Source organism: Coregonus lavaretus (assembly GCF_964263955.1).
Source record: "Coregonus lavaretus genome assembly, contig: HAP1_SCAFFOLD_3950, whole genome shotgun sequence".
Classification (NCBI taxonomy): Eukaryota; Metazoa; Chordata; class Actinopteri; order Salmoniformes; family Salmonidae; genus Coregonus; species Coregonus lavaretus.
The window spans coordinates 5,092-22,190 of NW_028160392.1; the positions used below are offsets into that span (position 1 = coordinate 5,092).

At 39.8% G+C, this 17,099-nt stretch overlaps 1 protein-coding gene across 1 annotated transcript; it reads right to left on the reverse strand.

Moving 5' to 3' along the window:
- Nucleotides 1-4,922: 4,922 nt before the first annotated feature.
- On the reverse strand, nucleotides 4,923-16,296 carry LOC311121881 (synaptotagmin-1-like; the record flags this gene model as incomplete). The annotated part of the gene is made up of 8 exons (XM_084196322.1): nucleotides 16,104-16,296; nucleotides 14,773-14,933; nucleotides 10,922-11,059; nucleotides 10,059-10,226; nucleotides 7,507-7,674; nucleotides 6,404-6,521; nucleotides 5,618-5,751; nucleotides 4,923-5,138 (listed from the first exon to the last, which is right to left on the reverse strand). The coding sequence occupies exons 1-8, from the start codon at nucleotides 16,291-16,293 to the stop codon at nucleotides 4,923-4,925; spliced, it is 1,293 nt and encodes a 430-aa protein (XP_084052448.1). The 5' UTR covers nucleotides 16,294-16,296.
- Nucleotides 16,297-17,099: the final 803 nt, after the last annotated feature.

Consider the following 17,099-nt stretch of genomic DNA (forward strand, 5'->3'; position numbering starts at 1 on the left):
ACTCCCTAACACATTATTTACATGGAAGTTGTATGACTTTTCAACTATTTCTCTATTTTCTCTCACTCTGCACTGTTGGGAATGGCCCGTAAGTAAAAATGTCCCTGTTAGTCTACACCTTTTGTTTACGAAGCATGTGACGAATAAAATTTGATTTGATACGATGGACTCTAGTTCGGATGGTATCCCTTTGTAAATCACATTGACCCTTTTTATAATGTACTTGAATACTTAATTTAAAAGCCTGATAGAAACAAAGCAGCCAGTAGTACAAAAGAACTGTAGAATGTAGTGTGTGAATCATCGTGCTCTCAATCCATTGTTTCTTCCCCGCTGAGATATAGCCTACAGTTAGTTTCTAAAGCAGTTGTGCATAAAGTAGATATATCAATTTAGGCTATCAAAAAAATAGGTAATCCTATAATATAAATAATTTTAAACTCTATTAAACATTGTAAATAAAAACATGTTTGTTAATTATTTTCATCACCACTTAAATGTACACTTAAGAATGGTTTATGTATTCTGGGCATGAAGATATATAAGTGTATAGGTATACTGTAGGTATAGTAAGGTATAGTAAGTTGCAGTAGTACTGTGTTTTAGCACTGCAACCGCTAACTTTATAAAGGGCCTATGCTTTTTGTCCTGTAACATACATAAATACACAGTTGTCAGTCTTTTTCCCCATACAGCTAACTGTCCAGTCGGTGGTCATGATTGCAATGACCGTGGCAGTGTAAAACGCATTGAAACAATCTACTTTTTTTAATAAAAATGTGCTGCATATGACCCTTTAATCACAGTTATTTTATCATCTAATCTGCATCCGCATCAGTGGAATTATTTTGGCTCTGAAATAGATTCAAACAGATTACTGATGATGATTTCATGGAATTGTAAATATAGATGGATATACTGGCAGTATTTTGGAAAGACACTGAAATCTTCAACTGGATTAAAGTTCCATGTGCATTGGTTTGGTCACAGTTCAACAGGATTGATTGTGACATTGAGTGAAGAAGCAACATCAATGATCCCGTTATAAAATTGTTGCAAACATCAGACAACACTATGATTATTATTTCAATAGTGTTGCTATTAGAGGAAATGTTGACTTGAAACAGCTAGTTTCCATCAAAGTGGCTAAGATTAGGCTGTAGATTATTTATCTTAACTTTACTGTGTGCCATGAACGCAACCTATGTTGATCAATCAATAATGCTGAGGCTTGGCATTGTTACAAGTTAGATATATATTTCTGCCATATCTTTGATCACGATGTTATGTAATGTCTGTAAAGCCACTGTGGATGAAAATAGAGGGATCCACACATCGCAGTTAGGGTCCTAAATAAATTGCACTCAGTCCAAGGATCACCAACAGGCCAGCCTGACACTCACATTTCAATAATGTAAATGTTCTGCATGCCTTCTTTTAGTATTTTCAATAACATCTTGTGAGATAAGAAGATCCATGATTCATACTATCAAAACAAGGCATATACAAATTACATCACTGGAATATATCAGCTACTACATTTATAAAATAAAGACAGCTTCAACATCTTCAAAGTAGAAAACAAAATCACATCCACTCTACTAAACTCACAACTGCTCTCAGTGCTCAGTATTTTGCCTTCTAGAATCTAGATGAGTACAGAGTTCTGAACAGAACATAGATGAGAAACACTGACCTAGAAAGATTAAGACGTTTTTTTGTTGTTGTTTTTTTACAAATCAATAACTAGTTATACAGCAGAGCTCTAAAGAGTTAGTGCTTGAGTATTATGGCTTTAGTTTTTATCTAATTCAACTATCTGTTTACACATACACATATATTTGTATAATAAACACTGTAAAATGTACATAATTGCAAAGGGTGTCAGGTCGTTAAACCAACGCAAAGTAAAACTCCCCCCAAAAAGTTGAATGTACAGTAGGGGACTCCAAGCTTTTTGTCCAGTTTGGAGGTGTGTGGATTCAGTTATGGGGAGGCTCTTTAGCATCCTAAGTAGTATGCTTGTAATACATGTTCGTCTAAAAATCAGGATGATATTTTTTCTTGTCTTTTTAACCAAATGGTGTAAACGTTTCAGCATTGGCACTGATCATTGGAGAGTTCCACTTTGGAATAGTTGTATTCCTTGAACTTGGAGCCCCCCTACAATGTCTGATATTTGGCAAGAAGACAAACATAGACTTAAATAATCCCAAAAGAAAACATTGTATGAATAAATAAATAAATACATTTGAAATAAATACATTTGAAATAAATTATAATTAATCCAAATAAATCACAAGGAGTTAGATAGCAAGCATGCGGCTACATTTTCATCCTACGTGAACTCACACACAGTACTTGACGACAAATTTGCCTAAAAGTTTAGGCGTGGACAGAATCGTATTATTCTAATATATTATGACATTTTCTCCAATAACCCATTCATGGAAAATAAATACACATTTGTTTCATTTAGAAAATATACAGTGTATATTTTTTCCTGCATTGTGTTAGAGTATTAAAATGACAAATGACACCCACATACGTACACAATATATTTTTGCTTTATCTCTAAAACATGCTCTTTTGTACAGTATTTTGTAGAAACATGCAGTATCAACATGGATGAACTATGTATATAGGCAAAACTACACACCGATGGTTGTTTGATTGCTTGCATTTTGTATTTTCTTTAGTGTTGCTTTTTGAACATATAGAATAATCTAAATCAAATGAAATATAAAACATAACTAATCTGACCCCTAATGGACATATAAATAAAGATATAGTTGTCCAATAGAGAAAAGCAATACATTAACCAACATTTACTACTGTAATTCCCAAACGTATAAAAGTTGTCAAACTGTTTAAACATCAAACTGCTTGTTATTAAACACAATCAAGTACTTTTCGCCGTCATTGAAAGACATTGCTTTGCTTTGGACTATTTTGTCGTTTGGAACAAGATGGTGCACAGAGACAGTTCATGTCCCATCAAATTACTAGTGTGGCTCGAATGTCTAATGGTATTTTGCTACGGCTTTTAAATGTTTAAATTGTACATTTAATTCAGTCATATGATTAGTTTTATACTCAAATGTATCTCAAGAGAAAGTCAAAATGTGAAAATCCCTTATTCAGCGAAGGATCTGAAGAGCATCATTTAATTGAAATGTGTCTTATTCCCAATCAGAAGACTTTTGAATACGAGACCTGACTCAAACTCACGACATCTCATCACAAAAACTCCATAGATCAAATAACAATCTATAACCACGAAACATAGTGATATCCAGTATAGTGCAATTAGATTCAGCAGTTTGGTAATCTGTGTATACGTACACATAACGGGAACCTACTTCCAGATCTTATCCTTTCAATCGAACTTAAGAACAATTATCTCAGAACAATCAAAGTGCATTCACAAGAAAAACAAGGTGAGAAATGATCAAACAAACCTACAAAAATAATGATTCACACACAAATTCACTCTCTTGCTTTTTTACCAGGAATTATTCATCATAAAATAAATTGTTAAAGCTCTGGTTTTCGGAGAGTAGAATTAGAACAGAACATTTGGATTTAAAGTGCTTGAGGAATAAAAGTGTTTGAGGTTGAAAAGAAAAGGGTGAGTAAAAAACAACACAGCTAATTGGAAGGCGTCCCTGGTAGTTGAGAATTGCTTATTTTATTACTTGGAAGGCTTGTCTCCTTTATGACTGTAAGACGGATACAGGGATTCCTTTGAACAAGTGAAATCCTTGTTTTGAGTCCATGACTAATGGCAGTAGCACTGAACAGGGAGATAGATCATAAATAGTAGAGGCATTGGAGGGGAAGGTGGTAGATTGCAGGCAGTAGAATGGACACCTGACAAACAACATTGTGTCAACCAGGGTCCCATTCAGTCCTTGGAGTTTCCACACAGATATTCTCTCTCTTGCATGCTTTGCCAGCATAGGGCCATGGTAGACACTTACAGTGGCTCATAGTCCCTTTATCCTAAACATATTTCACATCTCAACTCTGTTGACTGACAGCCACAAACTGTGTTATTGAGAGACACTCTAGAGAGACTATCTCCTGTTGCCATTTCAGTGATAAATTTAGACTAGTCTTAGATTATGGAAAAATAAACCAATCCAGCACCAGACTGAGATTTTCAAATCATCAAAACATTATTCTCTGATCATGTTGCGGAGCATTTTTAATAACAACCCGTTTCGAAAGAAAGGCATGAAGTTTCAGTTTTCTCTCAGTGTACCTGAGAATATGGGTGAGCAGATGAGCTAATAATCAAAAAGGCAGTGTGTTAACAGTGTGGGTTAACTGGATACTGTGTATCTCTACTCTTTACCCAACTCTAGGAATGTACTTCAAACTAATGGAATTGTATGTAGTATGTAGTAAGTAAGTAGTAAGTAAGTAACTGGCAGGTGTGGAGCATGGTGCAACAATACACCTAAGGAATTAACTTGCTTGTGTTTTTCCTCTATTACATGGCAGTATAAAGCATTTTAATTATTAAGCAGTATTGAAGCAAACGTTGTCTCTAAGGGGAGGGGGTGAAAAGGTACAAAATGAGTGAATGTGTGGTTTTACTTCCCTAATCCTCCATCACATTGGACCCCTGTTTTCACACTCTAGGCTCCTATCCTCATGATACAATGTAACTAACTGCAACCCCAATATGAAAATCAATTGAGTGATCTTGTGACTGTCTCCTTGTGGAATGGCACAGCTTTTATTTTCTATTATTTGTTGATCATGTCAATTGGGATATAGGTAGGTATCTTTTGCGGTGAAGGGTGTAGAATTGGTTGGTGTGTTAGTTTGAAATGTAGTATTGGGAGATGTGTAGGACCAGGGGTGAGAATGATGGGTAGGTTTGGGTGTGGGTGTTTGTGGGTAGAGGAGGTTTACTTCTTGGCGTTCAGGGCTGCCAGCGAAGCATCGATCTCCTCCTCGGGCTGCAGTGGATGCCACTGGGCGATGGGGCGGCGAGGGTTGGCCAGCATGTCGGACCAGTGCTTCAGCTGGGTGCCCGTCGCCTTGCTGCCCACCCAGATCTTCCCGATGGCGTCGTTTTTACCGATCTTGTCATAATCCAGCACTGTGACCACAGCTTGGATTTTCTAGGGAATGAGAAAAATAAAGTGTTATATTATTGACGTTTAGAATGATCTTACAGAATATAATTGCATCATTGAATTCTAATTCCATGGTGTACAGTATGTATGCCTTTGGGCACTTTGTTCCCACCCAGCTGTACACTCTTGCATTACTGTAATCAAATTCAATGATACACAAGGGGGCATGATTAATTCTGGTTTTAGCACAGCTGTGCTGTGGTCAGGAATGTGTGTGTGTGTGTGTGTGTGTGTGTGTGTGTGTGTGTGTGTGTGTGTGTGTGTGTGTGTGTGTGTGTGTGTGTGTGTGTGTGTGTGTGTGTGTGTGTGTGTGTGTGTGTGTGTGTGTGTGTGTGTCTGTCTGTCTGTCTGTCTGTCTGTCTGTCTGTCTGTCTGTCTGTCTGTCTGTCTGTCTGTCTGTCTGTCTGTCTGTCTGTCTGTCTGTCTGTCTGTCTTTGAGTGCTTTGTTCCCAGCTGTACACTACCTGCATCTGCTCAATAGGGATCTCAAAGCTGAAGGACTCGTTGTAGTATGGATTCAGAGTGTTCTTCTTCACCGTGGTCTTCTTCTTCTTCAGACGCTTGCCGTTCTGCATCAAGTTGATCTTCACATAGGGATCTGCACACAGAGGGAGTGATATACACAGCCATGTATTAAAACAAGCCTGGTCGCAGATTCGCTATTGGGATTATTAACAAACATGTATTTTTGTAGTTTAATAGATGTATCTTATTGTCCCTGTCACATTGTTTCAGCAGAGTTCAATCATTAAAACACAATACTTCATTACCATCAGGGCTCCAGTAACAAAAGGAACCCAGCAGTGGTTGTAATGCAGTAAACTGCCAGCAGATGGGTGCAGTGCAGTTTAGCTGAAGGGAGTGGAGGGTCATGGGTACATCAGCGTCAGCACGTGAGGGCAAACTGAATGGCCCTGGAGATTGGCTGCTTGCAATGTAGCCTACAGCAGCTCACCATACAGATCAAAATCACACGGTCGATTCACAAGGTTTTACTGGATCCTATTTCATGTATAGCCTAACCTTTACCACAGAATAATGCACAAAGAAACACTCTGATGGGAACATAGATTTGGGTGTACTGTGTGAATAGAGGTATTGCCTCCTTGTCCTGTACTGTCTCGTTGACCTTGACCAAGGGGAGCACATTGAACCAGGATATGGGAGATACTGTATGGGCGGCTTAAACTCCACTGTGCATCTGTTTCCATTGTTTTGTTCACAGTGATCATTATGGTTCCATATTTTACCTGACAGTCCTCCCACGTCCATCTTCTTGAGGTTCTTGGCCTCCAGGATGCAGATGGTGAGTTTCCCAGCAGTGGGCACGTAGCGGAGAGAGATGCAGATATCTCCGAGCTTCTCTTGCTGCGTGTGGGATGGGAGAAGGGGGTAAAAAGGAGAACAAAACGTGTTCAATCTAATAATGTGCAATGTAATAATGTTCAATGTAATAATGTTCAATCTAATGATATTCATCCTCAATGTTCATCCTCATTGTGTGCATGCCCTTGTCCATAGGAAAAATCTAAATATAGGGAACCATTCACACTAAGCAACACCTAAATATAGGAAACCATTCACACTAAGCAATACCTAAATATAGGGAACCACTCACACTAAGCAACACCTAAATATAGGGAACCATTCACACTAAGCAACACCTAAATATAGGGAACCATTCACACTAAGCAACACCTAAATATAGGAAACCATTCACACTAAGCAACACCTAAATATAGGGAACCACTCACACTAAGCAACACCTAAATATAGAGAACCATTCACACTAAGCAACACCTAAATATAGGAAACCATTCACACTAAGCAACACCTAAATATAGGGAACCACTCACACTAAGCAACACCTAAATATAGGGAACCATTCACACTATGCAACACCTAAATATAGGGAACCATTCACACTAAGCAACACAGAAAATATAGGGAACCATTCATACTAAGCAAACACCGAAATATAGGGAACCATTCACACTAAGCAACACCTAAATATAGGGAACCATTCACACTACGCAACACCTAAATATAGGGAACCATTCACACTACGCAACACCTAAATGTAGGGAACCATTCACACTAAGCAACACCGAAATATAGGGAACCATTCACACTAAGCAATACCTAAATATAGGGAACCATTCACACTAAGCAACACCTAAATATAGGGGACCATTCACACTAAGCAACACCTAAATATAGGAAACCATTCACACTAAACAACACCTAAATATAGGGAACCATTCACACTACGAGGATGAACATCGTTCTGAACTGTACAACATGATATTTCAAAGGACTGAATAAAAGTGGGGAGATGGTCCTCCCAATTTACCTCTTCTTTCTCTGCACTGTCCAGGTCCCTCCACTCCTCCAGTGGCTGGGCCAGGTCCAGTTTGTGCAAGGGTAGTTTTACCTCTCCGATGACGTCATGCTTAGAGAAGCGGTCAAAGTCAAAGACCTGCATGACCAAAGTCTTGCCACCCATCTCTTGGAATGGAATCTGAAAAACATTTTTTAAAAACATCAACATTTAATATCACTATCTTTTATAAATGTTACCCTCTGAAGCAAGAACACCTTTTATTTTTAGCTGAGGGGAGTGTTTTTTTTAACAGGTTTGCCAATGCTATTTTAGACAGAGGGTCTTTCCATGAAAAGAGTGCCTTTTGCATCCCTTTGATATTTTAAGTAGAAATTGTGCACCAATATTGCATTTTAAAAGCCTGTTATTAAAAGCCTGAATTCAGCATTTTACAATGTCCCTCCGTGCACCCTCTGTGATTCTATGATGATTTTAACCCACTTAACCCCAACATTTCTCCAAGTTTTCACCATCATTGTAAAGCCCTAGTTATTTGGTTGCTTTGACAAAGTCATTTTTGAAGATTATTATTTATTTAATGTGATTAGTGATCAATTTAGTCTGTCCCTCATTTTGAGGTCAACCATGTTACATGAACTGAACTCTCATTTTTAATATGGTGAAACTATCCCTTTTTAAATATTGTTTTCGAAAGAAACATTAAACATCTAATCATAGTGTAAAAGCAGGTAAGCTGGTTCTACTCTTTTTGGTCATTTTCTGGGGTTTTGTGGTGGAAAACTGAGCGGGTCGAGCATAACATGCCAACCCTGTTACCCATAGATAGACAGGTTAGATATTTTTTAACAATTCAAAAATGTTTATGAAGCTTTCATTCAATTGCCACTCCCTGTTGCACACAACAAGCTTCCATTCCCCTCGTTACAAGGGGATTTATGGCTGATTTAAGATGAAATCGTCAACCCTGTTACGGTCAACCCTGTTTCTTTAATTTGCACTTAATAGGCACTTGCTATAGTAAATTTTTAATTTAACCTCTTGAGATGGGAAAACAGTTTTTTTTATAAAGTTGACCATGTGCTATTTATGACAAAATGTTAAGATTAGGTGAAATCAAACATTTGTTTGACAAAGTTACACTTCTCAAAAGGCACCGAATTGGTGGAACAACCATAGCATTATTTTGACCTGATATACATACATTGACCTTGAATGATCAGAGCCAGACATGCACAAATAGCTGTATGTAGCATCCAAAGAATCTCACAATTTGGAGTTGTATACAGAAACCTGAATATGAATAGCCATTAAATGAGGGCAGAGTATCTTAGACCTCTTTGGTCATCTCTATAATGGGTCTGGGCTGTATTTCCCTGCAGTGGGAGCAGATGCTCTCTCTCTCTCTGTGTCCCCAGAGAAGTGATGGGCGCGTGGGGATGATTAGTGGGAGAAGAGGAACAGAGGGCCAGAGCCAGCCTGCATGGTGTGCTGCTCATTCAGCAGAACTGAACAGTACAGTCCTGTCCTATCCTTTGGAAGGTATAGCAGGTTTGATCCCTTTCTCATAGAGAGCTGTGTCAGCACTCAGACAGGAGGGAGAGAGGTGGCGTTCTCCTTTAACTATCCCCTCCTCTGCTCTGCTCTGCTCAGGTCAGCTCTGGGGTTTCTAAGGCTATGCTTCATCACCGGCCAAGCTCTGATTTCCAATCGCATTCTCCAGCTAGACTAGTCTATACTACTGCTCTCTTTCTAATGCACACAGATGCACACACACACAGATACACACACACACACACACACACACACACACACACACACACACACACACACACACACACACACACACACACACACAGAGAGACACACACAAACACTCAGACACACAATAAAAATAACATAAATTAAAGCACATGGGAACAGACTATAGCTTTAATTAGATTCTGAAAATGGGAAGCTTGAGGCTATTTATGCTTGCTGGAATTAGAGTCTAAAATACACCGTATACATTAGACAGTAGTTACACAATATCTGAAGAATAGTTTGTAATTCATTCTTTGAAATGCAATATCGGATCATTTCTTTGAACTTCAGATATGACCAGATAAATGGAATTCATAAGATAGCTTTATATGATATGGATTTATGATATACAGTACATGTCCAGCATCTGAGCATCTACAAATGCAAGTCTAGGCTCTGACTCCATAATCGGCAGAGGAGATTCAATGGTGGAAGCTAGTTGGTATCAGATGCAGGGAGTCTGCAGTGGACTGGGGAATCTCCATTATGAGGTGTTATCTGAAATACCAGCCCAGCAGATGTATCAGATGAGAGAGAGAGAATAGCTGATGCATCAGGCTTTGGGTAAATGGCTGTCTGGCAGGAGTTATGGTCTGGCCATCCATCATAGCTTAGGTCTATTAGATGTATCTTTATAATTCTGATATACGTTATAGAAGAGAGAGAGAGAGAGAGAGAGAGAGAGAGAGAGAGAGAGAGAGAGAGAGAGAGAGAGAGAGAGAGAGAGAGAGAGAGAGAGAAATCAAAGTACAGTAGCCTACCTTGAAGACAAAGGTCTCATTGAAGGTAGGGTTCAGCGTCTTCTTGTGCACCTTGGTGGTAAAATGCTTCTTCTTGTCTGGGAGGACGTAGACCTTGACATAGGGGTCAGAGGTGCCTCCACTGTCCATGGAGAGGAGATCAGCTGCTTGGAGGAGGCCCACTGTGAGCTAGGGGTCAGAGGTCAAGGGTAAAAAGGGTCTGTCAATTTGCTCTATACATGATCAATCAGCCTCAATGTACCCAGACAGTGTCCTCTCACAGTTCCACAGAGACAACCCACAGTTCAACCCACAGTTCTCTGAACAGATGTTTCTTTGAACAGATCAAAGAAAGCCTTTACTTTATGCTTGTATAACACATTACGATGAACATGATAAAGATGCTTTGGTGTGGTGAGGTCTGTCTGTCTGCCTTTGCTCCTCAAGGTATCAGTGAACAAAGAGATTCTCCACAGAAGAGTATGATGATGGAGAAAATGTTGCGTAACAGGTCAAGGAAATCCATTCATATGCTGCATATGTAACATGGAGAAGGAATGGAATCTTTGTAAAAGTTTGACTGTTTTGATCTTGAAAGCATAACCATAGAATGATGGGTTGAATCAATCCTTTAGTGTCAGAAAATTCACATTTACAGCTGTCCTTGGCTTTTGGCCCAACTCAAAGCTGCATTTTTGAAGGATAAAAAACTCTCAGCAAATGGCAAAAGTCCATTGCTTTTTAAAGCAGTCATGTGGAAAACTACCTTGGACTAGAGGCTTAGGCAGTTAGCTTTTTTAGTCTTTTTTCCAACACAGTAAAATAGTCTATTTATTAAGCTCCTGGGTCGTCAGAAAGCCATCTGCTTGAGTCAAAACACCAACCTTGTTGTCCTGGAAGTCGTAATCTATGGAGTACTGAAGCTTCCCAAGCTTTTCTTTCTCCTTCACCTCTTCCTCTTTCTCATCTCCAGTCATGCCAGTCTCAGCATCATCTTCATCATAATCATCATCGTCCTGTTTCTAGAATGACAAGGGGGAGGAGGGGGCAGGGTGGGTGTCAGACATTTGAACAGAGAGTGTCAAAAACACCTATAGGTTCTTCTCAGCAGTCTGGTTAGTTACAGCAGCCATCTACCTGCCACTTACCCCCCGCTTGTTTACCCAGATGTTACTAGTGCACATCTCATCTTTTCATCGATGACCTTGGTTGCAACATGACTTGATTTCACCATTCCTTGAGTGACACCATTTTGCTTTTGCACTCTATATTCATAATTCATTGTTTACAGAAGAGAGAAAGAGATAGATATACTGAATGTAAAAAGGAAAAAAAGGACAGTAAAACAGTCAATATGTAGTCGAGGTTTGCTACAGGGGTAGCCCCAGGCAGGACAAATGTTTTTGTTCCTGCTGCAAATCCTGGCACTTTGATATTGATAAAGGTTTGTGTCAAAGTCTACAGAAACAATACAATAATTGTATTCTGTTTTCTCCTTGTTGCCCTCTAATAAGAAATAATAACCCTAACTGCACTCCAACCTCCCAAAAATCTGTTTGCACTATTACTGTCTAAGATTACACCTCCACTGACATAATCATCGTAATTACTTTAATTACTGAAAAATCAACACTAATCTACAGCAGATATGAGCTAATAACTCCTGCTGATACACATTGTTTGTTACAGATGTATTGTACAGTATCTCTAGTTATATGGAACATTTACAAATCCCAGTGTTAGTTCATATGATAATATAAATTGCCAAATAGCTAACCATGACGTCATGGTAGAATTACTGACCCTTTTAAGGGATTTTGTTGCCTACCTTCTAATGCATTTTTTAAATATTGTCCACGACACATACATTACTCAATAATGTCAATTAGTAGTGCCATGCTATTCACCGCAGAGCTTACCCTGGAAGAGGAACCGGGGCAGTCTGTGGCTCATTCTATGTTGTATTCTAAAACCAAGACACCCATTCACATACACAAACACCCACCCACCCAATTACTATCACATTCACACAGACACACTTTAATCTACATACTATATTCACCCTTGCATACACAGCCTTACATACTGTATATACCTCACATCAACTGAGCAAACATTTAACCAACAACAAGTACACGTAAGCACACATGCACACCCACACACACTCACTCTCTCGCATGCAGGCTTGCATAAAAACTCACCCACTCCTCAAACGCACGTGCAAACACACACATACACACACTCACACACACACACACACACACACAAACACTCACCTTCTCCTTATAGTGGCATTCTGTACATTAGTTGTGGTAAATGCTTTGCATTTGAGCATGCCAGGCCAAGCAATGCAGGTGAATACAGTAGTCTTTATATAATGTAAATGAAACGACTCAGTTGTTTTCAGTCTCAATAATGACTCCTGATGTGCATTAAAGTAATGTATCAATGTCAGTAATCATTTTGGTAGTCAAGATTGCATGCTTTGCAATCCTGAAAAACTATCCAGAACTATCCAGAACCTTAAAGGGTTCTTCGGCTGTCCCCATAGGAGGACCCTTTGAAGAACCCTTTCAACAGAAGGTTCTACCTGGAATCAAAAAGGGTTCTACCTGGAACCAAAAAGGGTTCTCCTATGGGGACAGCCAAATAACCCTTTTGGAACCCTTTTTTCTTAGTGTACGTGAAAATTGCACATCAATGAGAAGTCATGCTATAATGGAGAGCTCCAGTCTAAATCATTCCATACATGCAATGGGATTCAAATATTACAGAAAGGCATGTCCGAAGGTATGTCCCAATTGTCATAACTATGATAACTTTTTATTTGTGAGCTCACATTCTGCAAGGAATTATGAAATCAAACTGTAGGCAGCCAATTGAAGTACCGGGGTTTCAATTTGAATCATGCTGTCTAAAGATAATTCAAATGTGGCTCACATTATTACCAGTAGGCAAACTTTCTGACCCACCATTCTTTACCACTAACACCACTGCTCCAGGGAGAAAGGGAAACGTTGACTAAAACCTAATTGGTCAGCAGCATCATGGGTCATCCAGGATAGTTACTCTCAAGTCAAGTTGTGGCCATTCAATGGTAAATTTTTTGACATTTTAGTCATTTAGCAGACGGTCTTATCCAGAGCGACTTACAATTAGTGAGTGCATACATTTTTCATACTGGCCCCCCGTGGGTACCTACTGAAAGGGCTTGTGTTGGTCTTTGTCAAGAGATACAAACCACTTTGTCTCACCTTGATCTCTGAGCATGTTTGCACAACTGAATTTAGGACGTAGAAATGACGTATGAATTTCACACTGAAAGCAGAGCATGGACAAGACTAGTATTATAGTTACTGTAAGAGACTACGAACAATAATGTGCTTGATTAGGTAATACGATTGTGGAAACATGTTCAAAGATCTCAGTGAGGTAAAGTTTCCCCCATTATTTGACAATAGCCAACCTCACCCTTTGCACATGCATGTTAGTGAACTCTAGTGGGTTGCCTCAGTGCACTCATCATCATTCAGAGGCTCAACCGTAGGATGAGTTTCACGTTCATTTCAAAACCATTTCAAACATTTCCACTTTCAGAGGTCTTATAGTTTGTTTGTTTTATCTTTTTCCCAAATTACAACCTCTCCATGGATACTCAAGACATCATCATGGCAGTCGGTGTGGCAGCATATCAAATCAGTGGACTTTGCGAAGCAGCTTAATCGCTCCCATAGCTACACCCTCAAGCACCCGCAGCACCTAAGCTTGCAAGACTAAGAAAGCCATAGCACCCATTGTAATAATCGCCAATCCCCTTCCACAAGCCCAGCCCACCCCCACCTCTCCCACTGCCCTACGCTTACACAGAGCGGCCAGAGAGGGGCGCCTCGTGCCGTCAGACCTACCGTAGGCAGAGAAGTCCACCAGAGTCAAGATACACGAAGCACACATAAGACACAAAGCAGGAAGGAGGAGAGCAGGGAGAAAGGAAGAGATTGAACTCACAGCAGACACCAGAGAGGGAAATTAGAGCAGAGGCAAAGTCAACAACTACACTATAGGACAGGAAAAATGACACAGTGCTGGAACCCCACTGAAAATAGCTCTAAGCTAGGGGCCTTGTGTTTTAATGAACAGCATCAGTTTTTGGATATTACTGTTGTTGTTGAAGAATGTTCAATTGACCCAAAATGTAATTTATAAAATGATCGATTGTGTACTAGAGTAGAACATTTAGCCCCACAATGCCACTACGGGCTGTTTACAATTGGAATTTTGGCGTGGCAATTCTGTGCTAATTGGTAAGAATTATATATTCCATCAACAGTAGTATAATTCGCCCATGTAAAAGAGCTCAGCTGTGTCATTTCTCACCCAGGTCCCAAAGCACAACAGAAAACACCACTAACATCTCTGACAAATACAATATATAACAACAAGAAATGAAGAAGGAAGGGGGGTTCTTTTCTAGAGATTTTGACAGTTCAATGATGGGCTAAATGACTTACTAAATATGTGAAATGTTATGAATTCTAAATGGCAAGAAATGGCTTTATTTGTACCATGCCATCCACTGGGTGATGTGGTTGTCAATTAGAGGACAATAGGTCCTCTATGCTGCTATTGGAAAATATTCTACATAAAGAACAGCTTTAAGTTGGGTGTTTGTTCACAACGTATTTATTCTGATTTATAACTATACAATTATCCCCCCCTCCCCCCGGGTTGAACATACCTCTCCTCCTTTCATGTTCGCCATGCCCATTTCACCCTTCCCTTTCTTGCCCTTCTTGTTCTTCTTCTTCTTGCAACAGCACTTCTTAACGATGCAGAAGCAGCAAGTGAGAATCAGGGTAGCGGCTACCACTGCAATGGCGATGATGGCCCATGATGGCACTAAGATACACAGACACATACACAAACGCACACAAACAAATACACCGCAGGATAACCATTTTTTTTGTTTGTTAATAATTAGATTTGGTGCATATTAGAGAATGCTATTAGCAACGATACCTCCTGATCGATACATAATAAGGGCATAAAGTGGACGTCAATGCCTTCAGGGGTAGAACAGATCTATACTGAACAAAAATATAAACCCAACATGCAACAATTTCAAAGATTTTACTGAGTTACAGTTCAAATAAGGAAACAGTCAGTTGAAATGAATTAATTGTGGTCTAATCTATGGATTTCACATGACTGGGAATACAGATATACATCTGTTGGTTACAGATACCTTTAAAAAAAAGGTAGGGGCATGGATCAGAAAACCAGTCAGTATCTGGTTTGACCACCATTTGCCTCGTGCACCGCGACAGATCTCCTTCGCATAGAGTTGATCAGGCTGTCGATTGTGGACTGTGGAATGTTGTCCCACTCCTCTTCAATGGCTGTGCGACGTTTTTGGATATTGGCGGGAACTGGAACATGCTGTCAAACACGTGGATCCAGAGCATCCCGAACCGCTCACCCCCACGACGCCATACAGGTGGTCTGCGGTTGTGAGGCTATTTGGATGTACTGCCAAATTCTCTAAAACAACATTGGAGGCGGCTTATGGTAGAGAAATTAACATTACATTCTCTGGCACAGCTCTGGTGGACATTCCCGCAGTCAGCATGCCAATTGCACGCTTTGGCATTGTGTTGTGTGTTAAAACTGCACATTTTAGAGTGGCCTTTTATTGTTCCCAGCACAAGGTGCACCTGTGCAATGATCATGCTGTTTAATCAGCTTGTTTATATACCACACCTGTCAGGTGGATGGATTATATTGGCAAAGGAGAAATGCTCACTAACAGGGATGTAAACAAATGTGTGCATAAAATTTGAGAGAAATAAGCTTTTTGTGCTTATGTAAAATGTCTCGGTTATTTTATTTTAGCTCATGAAACATGGGCCCAACACTTTACATGTTGCGTTTATATTTTTGTTCAGTGTAATTCCAAAGCCATTGTTTTTAGAGTATTATCAATAAAAGTCATGCAATCTCATCTGGACAGGTCTGGGTGTTAGTTGCTGTGCAACGTCCAGACCAGGCTCTCACCAGACAGGCACTCACATGGGATCTTGTCGATCTCATTGAGGAACTTATTCTTGATGTCATCAAAGTCGCCGTTCTTGACGGCCTCTGTGGAGTTGTCAGCTGCAGTGGAGGCCACGGGGCCAGGGGCAACAGTTAAGACAGCGGCCCCGGTGGGCTCCGGTCCGACCATGGCTTCAGGCTTCTTCTTGAACAGGTTCCACTTCATCCTAGATGGCTAGGCCACACACAGTCCTTTTGAATAGAGAGAGAGGGCTGTTAACACTGATTTGTAAAGGACACAAACAGGTACTTAACATTCTGGACACCAAAAGTCTTGATTATAAGCATAGTAAGGTCATATCTAGAGAAAGAGAGCGACCCGGCTCTACGTATTTGACTGGTTTGTGACTCACTGACACTGCCCCCGGTTAGAGGGGAATAAAGCAGCCCAAAAGTGAACACACACAGGAACTTTATTCACACACAGGAGAAGATGAACATGGGGTAGAACATGGGGATGTACATGGGGATGGTTCTGTAAAGTTACAGGACCAGACAGATAATGACTATACACATGGAATGCAATGAATAGAGAAGGATGAATGTATGCATCAAATGGCCTACAACAGAGAATGAAAATGGAACAGAACTGCAATAGCACAATAGGTAAGGACTGTATCTAATAACCAGGTATTACATAATAGTACAATAATAACAACAGCAGGGTTAATGTAAACATCTTACCTAATTCCATACAATGAGACTATACAAATGGGCAACATAAATAGCAAGTATTACACATAGAAACAACACTAAAGGTAATAATAGCCAATACAAATAACAACTTCAGCATATAACATGGTAATAACTACGATGTGATATACAAAGCCAAGCTAAACAACTACAACAACTTACTCTGTGTGCACGCATCCCATTCACATATGTCCACCCACACTTCAATAACAAAGCTGTCATCAGGGCTAGGAATCAAACTGCGACAAACAGCAGCTGAGTGTGATCCGCCTTGTGTCA